General features: G+C 58.1%; 1 protein-coding gene across 1 annotated transcript in view; it reads right to left on the bottom strand.

Annotated features, from left to right (window-relative positions):
• Positions 1-6,271: 6,271 nt before the first annotated feature.
• Positions 6,272-10,209, bottom strand: part of SMYD3 (SET and MYND domain containing 3) — a 464,760-nt gene continuing 460,822 nt past the window's right edge. Inside the window, exon 11 of the mRNA XM_006756044.2 lies at positions 6,272-6,549. Coding sequence (XP_006756107.1) covers positions 6,448-6,549 — 102 coding nt within the window. The 3' untranslated portion in view covers positions 6,272-6,447. The remainder of the gene's footprint in view (positions 6,550-10,209) is intronic.

Raw genomic sequence — 10,209 nt, 5'->3', positions numbered from 1 at the left:
ACCTTCCCAGGCTGTGCTTGGAGCTACCAGCCACTCTTCCTCAAACTCTGTGATCCCAGAGCACTGGTGTCTCACAGTTAAGAAGGATAATGCCTCCAGGAGAGAGGAAACAATAAGAGGGGCTGATGCTCTGGGGGAAAAAAAAAGGCAAAGAAAGTCATTCCAATGCCCTCATAGCAGGTCATGCTTCCTAACTCAGCTACGGCAAACCCCAACTCCTGCAAAAATAAGTCTGTCTTCATTACTCCTCAACCCAGGGTGTCCCGGTGATCACAGAGCTCCTCTCTGAGAGGAGAAGATCAGAGCATGTGTCTTAATAACCCGTTTGTCCTGGTCTGGCTGAAATGGTGCATTAGTAACCGCATTTGATTGCATCGCAACCTGGCGCCCAGGCCCCTGCTGGATGGTTACGGACCGTTATTAATGTGCACCCCTTCGGGGGCTGTAATTTGGGACTCAATTTGCCATAAAATTGTCCTAAGTGTCACCTTAGTAATCGGAGACCATGTGACCCGTGATGCACATTGAGCTCAAAGATGGCACCTCTCGAAATGAATGTCAAATTGCCCCCAGCAGTAAAGAGGAACCAGTCACCGTATGTGAAGTGCATGTCCTTGTGCCTCGGAGACAAAGACGGTGAAGTGGCGATGAGGTGCTCCACCCGCCTGCCTTGAGCTCCACCCACAGGCCCCGGGGCAGAGCCCTCCCCCACGAAGGCCCCAGGCTCCGCTCACACTGCGCAGCCCAGCACAGCCCCAGAGTGACTGCGATGGCGCTTTCCTTTTTGACCCCAAATCCATGTAGGTCCCAGCAGAGGGTTTTTATTCTGATTCCAGATGGTAGAGGCGGTTTCCAGGTCAAGTCTGATCAAACAGAAGCAGTTTGGCTGATCATTAGAATACAGATCAAGATCACAATGAGCTACCACCTCACACCAGTCAGAATGGCTGTTTTCACAAGGTCCACAAACAACAACTGTTGGGGAGAATGCGGAGAGAAGGGAAGCCCTGTGCTCAGCTGGTGGGAATGCAGACCGGAGCGGCCACTATGGAAACGTCTGGGGGTTCCTCAGAAGCTAAAGCTAGAGCGGCCCCACAGCCACCTGGGCTCTCCACGCCTCGGAAGGAGCCGGAGAGGAAGCAGATGCCGCCGTGGTTGGGTTGATAGGTTCCAATAGCAAACTGTCGCCAGACACGGGAGGAAGGAGGGCCTTCACCGAGCCCGGGGCATTCCCTGAAGAGCACTTAGTAGCTGTCTGTCTGGTGTAATGACACGACCCAAAAAGGCAAGAAGGCTCGCACCCAGGCAGTTCAAGATTAAAATCCGAATCGTTCCACCAGGGAAAGGGCCTCAACCAGGCCAGGTGCTGGCGGAAGACGAGGAGACCGCAGCCTGGCCGGGGAAGACGGAACTTTTAAATATCAATTAAATATCAACTCGACTTGTGAACTTAACAATCAGGAACCAAAGGGGAGGCTGGCCGTGCTCAACGTTACAGCCGGACCCCGGTTTACCACAGAGCGGAGTTCTCATGACATGTTTTAAAAATGTCATCCGAAGGCACGCAGGGCAACAGGTTAAAGCAAAGTCAGAAAACAAATGACAAACTGAGAGATTACCTATGACAAATGGAAAATCTTCCCAATATATGAAAAACAAAGATAAAGGAGGACGTAACAAAAGCATAGAAAATGGACAGGGGACTTGTAAAGATAGCCCACGAAAGGACAGACAGAGGGCGTTTCAACATCTGAAGACATCCAGCTTCACTCATAAGAAAAATGCCAATTTACACTAGATTGCGATACTGTTTTTTATCAACTCAGCAAAAAATCCGGAAGTTTAACCACCTGCTCTGTTGACAAGGCTGTGGGACACAGGCAGGCGTTGCCACACCGCCCTCCTCCAGGCCAACGTGGCCACACCTAATACAATGACAGGCACACTGGCCCTCGGGCTCAGCAATTCCACTTCCAGGGAGTTACCCCGAAGATACAGCTCCCGCGCTACGCAAACAGCCAACAGCCAAAACACATCTGCACGGGGGTCTTCACTGTGTCATTGTTTGCAATAGCGAAATTTATATTGACGTTCACATAGCAGCATAAAGCAATACTGGGGCAAACCCTAAAGCTGAATAAAAACAGAAACAAATAGCCCTGACCGGTTTGGCTCAGGGGATAGAACTTCGGCCCGCGGACTAAGGGGTCCCAGGTTCGATTCCGGTCAAGGGCATGTACCTTGGTTGCGGGCACATGCCCAGTAGGGGGCGTGCAGGAGGCAGCTGATTGATGTTTCTCTCTCATCGATGTTTCTAACTCTCTATTCCTCTCCCTTCCTCTCTGTAAAAGATCAATAAAACATATTATTTAAAAAAAAAGAAAGAAATAAACCCAATTGGATATCAAATGGATTACATGTAGTCACACATAAAAGAACAACACAGGTAAGTCCCTTTTAAACATGGTATTCTGACAATACAACTTTTTTGCCTCAGAACCGAAAGCTCTGGAAAGGAATCCTAACTTTTACTGGGTAGGTAGTGGTTACAGTAGTAACGTCAAAGCTACTTGGTGTGTCTGGGGGAAGGACAACTATGGAAGGAGGAAGATGAGAAACAACGTGGACGTTGCCTTTTAATTGGTGGTATCGGTGTGAGCTACTGATTCTAAAAAGGCCCAGAAACAATGACATCTTCGTGGCAACAAGCAGACATAGTGCCCAGATCAGGGTGTCTCCCCAGGGCTCCTGGGACCATGGCTGTTCCGATGTAAGGTGCCCCGGAGTGAAAGTGTTTCCAAACCGACAGGAACACACAGGACACAGGACCCCACTTGAAAAGCTCCTAACAGCCAAAATAATAATAATAATCGCCATGCACATATTTGAATGTTTTTGAAGAAAAACGGAAGAGGCTAGCGCTAGACCTTTGCGAATGGGTGGGTAGATTACCGAGACGCAGAAGGAATTTGGTCGTCATGAACTAAACAAGCAGCCGATGAGGAAGAGGCCGTGAATCAGGAGATGAGGGGGAGGGGGCGGGGCACAGAGCTGCTGGTGAGCTGGAGTGGGGGGCTCGCGTGGGGATCCCCTGAGCGTACGACTCGGCAGTTCAAGACCGTCAGTGCCAGTCTGAAGACTGACCGTGGGCAGAGTGGCCGTGGGGAGGGAGCCACTGTAAGTCTGTGAGCAGGGAGAGGGGAGCTGTAAGGGGAGGTGACGCAACAGGGATTTGGGGACCTGACTGGCAGCTCTGAGGAGGGGCAGGGAAGAGAGGGACCCTGCTCCCCTGCAGCCAGATGGGGGAGGCGGTCTTGGCAGTGGCGGAGGAGTGAGGTGCCGGGGGCCTGCGAAGAGCCTGGGAATCCACAGGGAATAGAAAGGGCTGACATGGTTAAGAGCACTTCCGAGGAGCAGGACAGCGCGTTTGCTGAGGAGGAGGAAGGGGCGTCAGGGCGGTTCTGTGCTGCAGGGAGTGTGGACGGTGAGCTGCACACAGGCCGGCGCTGGTGTTGAACAGCCGTCTGTGCGCCCACAGCGTCCTGGCGCTTACAGGTCCCACCAGGCCACGCGGCAACTCCCGCGGGGTGGCGTGGCTGATCCATCGGCCCCTCCGAGCTCCCCCAGACCTTATGCCGCAGGACGCTCGGTTTCCCTGACGCATCCAGCAGTGACCACGTGCCCAGGGTCTCACATGCTCCACGCACAGGGTCCAGGACCCCTCCCCATGGAGCTGTGGCTGCCCCCGTGGGTGGACCATCACTCCCGGGCCAGAAGGAGGTCAGGACAGAATGAGGAGGGGCGCCCACGGGGCAGCCCTCTGGGCCTGCGGCCTGACTGGGCGCCGGGGTGGGGCTGGCCCATCAGGGGAGGCCACGCTGCCCGCGCAGTGAGCGCTCTCCCAGACCGTTCCCTCCGGCACTCCCAGCATCGGACGCACGGCTGTAAATTACGCCCAGCGTGTTCATTCTCAGTTTAAATGTGTTCTCATCCCAGAGGAGCGACTAATGGCGTCAGGTTACTGATGTGAGAAGAGCCCGCCGCTGCGATGACTCTGGATTAATGAAACGGCCGGCGTGGAGGCTGGGGCGCAATAAATCGCCAGCCGCGGTGACACGCGTGTTAAATCACGTCTCCTCCCCTTCCCCTCCTCCAGAGGACCCTGCTGCGGGGCCGCCAGGACGTTTCCGCTGCTGACATGTCTGCTTTCTGTCGGACGCGGGGGCACCAGGGCCCCTCCCTCAGAAGGCCCTTTCTCCAAACGGGGAGGCGGCTGAGGGGTCCAAAGCCTGTCATGCCTTCTCCGGGGGGCATGGGGGCCAATCCCGTCATCCAGGTTCATCCCTGAGTCTGGATTTCACCCAGAGAGCTGGCCAGCGCACTTGGCAGGCGAGGCTGCCGTCCTCCTGCGAGGACTTCTCATTTCCTGACGGGGCCAAAACGAGGAACAGGACAACGGCCTCCCGTGTATCGAAGGGAGCAGGTCTGTGTTTCATCAGATGAAGGACCCAGGGAGCCACTGATGGGAGCTCCCGCACCCAATGCTGAAGGCACACTGTTCATTGGGAGATGTATTTCTAGAAAGGTCTACGGATTCCATCACGTTCCCTAATGTTCCATGACGCCAGTGTCGCTTCAGAGTTGCGGTGGTGAGCTGCAGATGGCACGCTCCCTCCTCCCGCAGTCCACGCTCTGGCCAGGGGGCTGTGCGAGGGCATGGGTGGCAGACCGCACCATGGAGTTCATTCATGCTGTGCGGGCGTCGCTGGCCACGCACGGAAAGCCACAGACACAAACGCTCTGCCCCACAGTGAGCGTCTGAGGACGAGGGGCAGGTCTGATTCAGCCTTTGGTTCCTTTGTGCTAAACACACAGTCACCTTCATATGCACCCGCAGGATTGTGGAGCTGGCCTGTCAATCCAGGTCACTTGGTAAATCAGGAGGCATCCCGCAGCGCCTGGCCCCAGGCCTGTGTCCTTACTTACCAAATGGGCTTCTCCATCCCGCCCTCCCTGTGCTCCCAGGTTATTGGCACTGTGTGCCTGACGGGGCCTGGTGCCCAACGGGCCTGTTCGAGAAGCAAGTGGCGAGGAGGCAGCGGAGCGAGCGCGTCGGCAAGCGGCCGTGCACGTTTCAGCCCGAGTGACCGGCAGGTGAGCAGCCAGGTGAACAGCCAGGTGAGCAGCCAGGAGACTGCTGCTTCCTGGCCACTTCCTCGGCTGCAGAATGAGGCTGTCCTCTGGCCGACCCCACGCCCAGGTGCTGGCACTGGGCAGCCACGTGGCTGGAGGACTCACCACACCCGTGAGGGTGGGGGGGCCCGGGGAGGGGCCAGGAGTGGCCGCTCTGGGTTCTGCCATGAGCTCCGGATCTCGTTGCCTCGCTCTGTGCGTGAACAGTGTGGCGTGGGAGGCGGCTCGCTGAGAATCCGCATGTCGCAGGCAGGCGTCGGGTTCCTGTTGTGACTACAGACGCAGGGGCTGTTCCCCCAGCCGTCCGACGTCCAGTGCTGGCACTCGGCAGCCGCGTGGCCGGAGAGTGAGGGCTGTGGCCATCGTCACGGCGTCCGTCTGAGCAGAGGGAGTGAGCTGCTCGTGCAGTCACAGGCCCAGAAGAGGGTTTACCTTTTTCCCGTGGAGGAGGAGAGAAGGTTCTCTGTGCTTGTCTGCAGCCGAAGGCGGGAAAGCAGGCCACAGAATAGGAAGGTGACGGGGACAGGGAAGGAAGAAGCGGGTTTGAGCTGGCAGGCTGGGACCCTGCTCCCTGCAGGGCAAGGGCGCTTCATGCTGAGCATGTCACATGCTGGGACCACAGGCCTAGAAGTGGGGGAAACTCATGAGAACAGGCGTGACACACACAGGCTTACAAAGTGCCGAGAATGCGCGAGCTCCCACGGAGCCACAGACACCAGCAAACACAGTCTCCTTTGCACTGGGACTCCCTCATCCTTTCTAGCAACTAACGTGACCCCTTCCTGGGACTCAGGATGGAACGTCCTGTGTTGAGTCGCCCTTGGAAATGCATCATGGACATAGAACCCTGTAACACACACAGGGAAGACAACGCCTGAACGCTGCTCCGGCCCAGGGGGACGGGCCTGCGGGAAGAAATGGGGAAACGCTGATTTTCACTTATTCCCCCGAAGGACACCCAAGGAGAACGCTAACACTTATTCTGCTCCGCTTTCAACGTGACCTTCCATCATTCACGCCCAACCTTAAATGTCACAATTACCTGTGAGTAAGCCAAGGAAACAATGACCAGGCGGCATTTTCAACCAAGTGTCTTGTGTTTATTATAATCGTGCTTCTCTACGGCTACTGATGCGTGCGGCCGCACACCGCGTGTCGGCCCTGTTACCTACACACGGAGAGCACTGCTGGCGGGAGGACCGCACAGCAGCCGTGCGGAGCGTGTGGCGGGGGCAGGGGCGTCCTCCTACGGCCTCAGGATGCCCTGATGTTGGCGTCGCACTCTTCCAACAGCAGAATCAGGTCTTCGATCAGCCCGTGCTCCCGGCCGTGCGTCACTCTCATGATATCGAACGCCTGAAGGGACGAGAAAGGAGGTTAGATCCCGGGGCCGGCGGCCCTGCCCGCTCCTCATCGTACCCCTGGGACGCCAGGTCACCCGCTCATTGGGTCCCGCAGGGCCGCTATCCAGCCACGCTCGGGGATTGGCAGCGCCCAGGCTGCGTGAGCACGATGACGAGGATGCAGAGGAAGGCTGAAATGCCATGCTCCCGCCGCCTGCACAGAAACTTCCACGTTTGCAGGCTGCGTCGAGCCCTCGCCTACACGCACGGAGATAATGACGCACATGGCACTTTTCTGTTTTCCGCCTGCACAGAAACTTCCACGTTTGCAGGCTGTGCTGAGCCCTCGCCTACACGCACGGTGATGACGACGCACATGGCACTTTTCTGTTTTCCTTTTATGCCACATGACACGTAGCACTGGCATCGCAACAATCCCTGCCTTTGCTGTCTGTGTTCAGTCCATCGCTGAACTGTGTCAATTCTACCTGCCACACCGTCCTGGAACCTGGGTGGGCCTGTGTCCCCGTCAGCGAGAGCCCAAGGTAAGCGATGCCCCCACGTTCCAAGGCCCTGCAGCCTCCGCCTGGCGCTGAGGAGGATGGGCCACGGGCCAGCACGGGCAGGGCTCTGGGGGACAGGCCCACGTGACCATCTGTCCGGCCAGCCTGGCCCAGGCACCAGAGATGCAGACAGAGAAGCCACCAGAAGCCACCAGCCAGAAAGCAGCCAGACCCCGGTCTGCCCGACAGCCACCCCAAGCAAATTGTTCCCACTGTGACCCGTTCACACTCCTGCCCCACCAGCCGTGTGCTCACCTGGCGGGTGAGCACTGCCACGTTGGGGTGTTTTGCTATTGAGCAGTAAGAACCACAATACCCTCCAAACTGTTTTTGCAAGAAATAAACTGGAGACAAAAGTATCACCCTAACCCGCCCCAACGGGGGCGGGGCCAAGGGACACCAGATCCACTGGGCCTGTGCGCACGTGCACGTGTCTCCGGGAGGCGGAGCGTGGCCCCTGGCACACAGCACACGCTCAGCCTCCGCTGAAAGTGGCATCAACCCGGAGCTTTGAGAGGCACCGATGCCCAGACCCCACTGGTGGACGCTAACCCTGCTCTCCGGTGAGGCCTGGGCTCCGGCGGCCACGGTGCCCTCGGGGATGGGAGCAGGTGACCCTGAGCCCCAACGGGGAGCAGCAGCTGTCTGTTTTCAGCTGATCTAAGGCAGCGCAGCTGCCCCTTTACTGGTGGGCGGTCATGCCCTCTGGCTTGCAGGCCCCATTCGCTCAGCCGCTCTTGGGAATTTCTGCGCCTTCAACATTTTCCGTTATGAGAAGAGGGGAGGAGAGGGGAGGAGAGAGGAAGGCCCCCTCCACCCCTGACCCTGGCCCCAGCAGGGAGGAGCCTGCTCCGGGAACCTGGCTGTAACCCCATGGGACCATCCGGCTGGAAACCCACCAGGTGGGGGGACAGACCCTGGTGGTGGGATGTGGCTGGTGACTCACGTGGCTGCCCTGGGGGTGCCCAGTATCTGTGAGAAAGGCTAGGAGCGGGTGTCTGCACAGGGAGAGGAGGAGCTGGGAGCAGCCCCCACTCTGCAGGCAGCCAAGCTCTGTGAGACCCCCTGGGCTACAGATACAAACAGATGTGGGGTGCCACGCGGGGGACAGTGTCTTACGTGTGACTCCTCCCTGCCCCTCCCCAGGGCACCGCGGGCCTCCATCGCCTGGGCATGAAGGTCCGAGGCAGAGGCCTGCAGGAAAGCGCGACGCGAAGGGCAGAGAAATCCCTTCGTGGGAAAGTCTCTCACGTGGAAGTCGTCCTAGGGCCCTGCCTTCCGCCCACAGAGGCCGGGACGCGTGATCTGGCGGGAAAGACGCACAGGCCCAGGCACTGCCTGCAAAGCTCTTCACAGGAAGAGCAAGAACTTCTTCCTTTCCCCCTTACCCCCTCCCCCCCCTACACACACGCACAGGCAGGCCCGCCCCTCCACAGGCCGGTCCACCCGCCCCGCAGGCCGGTCAGGGACAGTCCTTCGCTTGCTGGTGGTCAGGCTGGTCTGTGTTTTCAACATTATAGGCTCTCGTCTTCCTTCCAGCCACATTTCACTCCCAAGCGTCAGGTTAGCCGTGGCGTGGCTCCCGGGCCTTCCTGCCCCAGAGGCGCAGACCTCTCACCCCAGCAGCGGGGCCTGGCTCATCAGGAGGCTCCCTGCAGCTGCCTGGAGCTGTGGCCAGGCTGGAGGGGAGCTGCAGGCTCCCAGGCCCCTTCCCCAGGAGGGGCCAGCATGACCCTCTGCTCCCCGTCCTCACGTTGGCCCAAGAGGCTAAGGAGATGACTCACCCCGTGTTCCCTCTGTGACTGCTGTGCAGCCCCTTTCCAACGGCCCGCAGTGACCACGGGGCGGGGCTGGGGTCCCCTGGTGTGAGGGAGACGCCCGAGAGGCCCTGGGCTTCCAGTAGCCATGCCGCCGTGGGTCCCGCCTTCGCTGCTGGGTGGTGTCTGTGGTCCCGGAAGCAGGGATGGGCCAGGACGCAAGCCCTGGATGAGTGTCGGGCCTGAGATGGTAAGGCTACAAGATCACACCCACAGGGGTGGCTAGCGCAGAGGGGAGGGAGTGCCGCTGAGGCCGAGGACTAACGAAGAAGTCCCCACCGCTTGTGCGGAAGATACACTTCCACGCAGGTGCCACGAGCAGACAAACACTGTCGTTCCCTCTGCGTGACGGGCCAGGCGCGTAGGAGAGAAGGAGAGGAAGAGGTGGGTTTAGTGATGAGCAAAATGCGTCAGTGGCTGTCTTCTGGGTGTGAGTGACAGGTGGCGCGGAGGGCACAGTGAGCTGGGACCCCTGCTGATGGAGCTCCTCTGGCCTGGGGCCGGGCCGTCCTGGGGCCACAGCTCAGTGATGTCAGGAGAGAGCCTTAGTGGCCGCCGGCCCGGGGGGCTCTCCCTGAGGCGCCAGATCTTCCCCCCAGATGAAGAGTTTACAAGAAACCCCTGGCCGCCCCGCACTGCTCCCTGGGGCTCCGTGTCCTGCTGGGCCTCCCACCTGTGCGCAGGCGCCCTGCAGAGGGGACAACTGTGGCTTCCTTTCCTGCAGTCCTAAACAAAACCGATCAGGGGATGTGAAGCCGGCGCCGCCTGTGCTGGGAAAGCTATCTTTCCACTGAATTTTCTTTTCAGCGGGAGCAGTTAGGAGGAGCCTGCACGCCATCGGCCACAGAGGGCTCATCCCAGGCCCGGGAGGGGGCGCCGACTCCAACATCGCCCGGGAAATGGCAGCCGCGATCGGCTGCGCGAGACAGGCAGAGCGCAGGCGGGGACACAGAGGCCCCTGACCTGATTTCAAGCTCATCACAGCTTCCTCTTTAAAAAAGTCATTTTAGAATTATGGCTGTATATTAAGTAAAATGAATTAAATCAAATTATGATTTAATGTTGCAAACAATATAGCTTTCTTATTAATTTTTAATACAAATATATTAAGCTTATCCGGGATCTCATATGCTCTCCACTGGGAGCCTGAGGGGCCCAATAAATGGCTTCCTCAAGCCTGATTTAAATATGGATGTGAAGCCAGAGGGAGGAAATACATGCGCAATGAGACCCGCTGGAGTCAGATCACAAGAGGGAAAGGCACAAGCATGCTTTCTCATTCTGCCTGTCTCA

Source organism: Myotis davidii, unplaced genomic scaffold (assembly GCF_000327345.1).
Source record: "Myotis davidii unplaced genomic scaffold, ASM32734v1 scaffold333, whole genome shotgun sequence".
Taxonomy (NCBI): Eukaryota; Metazoa; Chordata; class Mammalia; order Chiroptera; family Vespertilionidae; genus Myotis; species Myotis davidii.
Note: the sequence above shows the minus strand (reverse complement) of the source record. Positions and strands in the feature narration are given on the sequence as shown.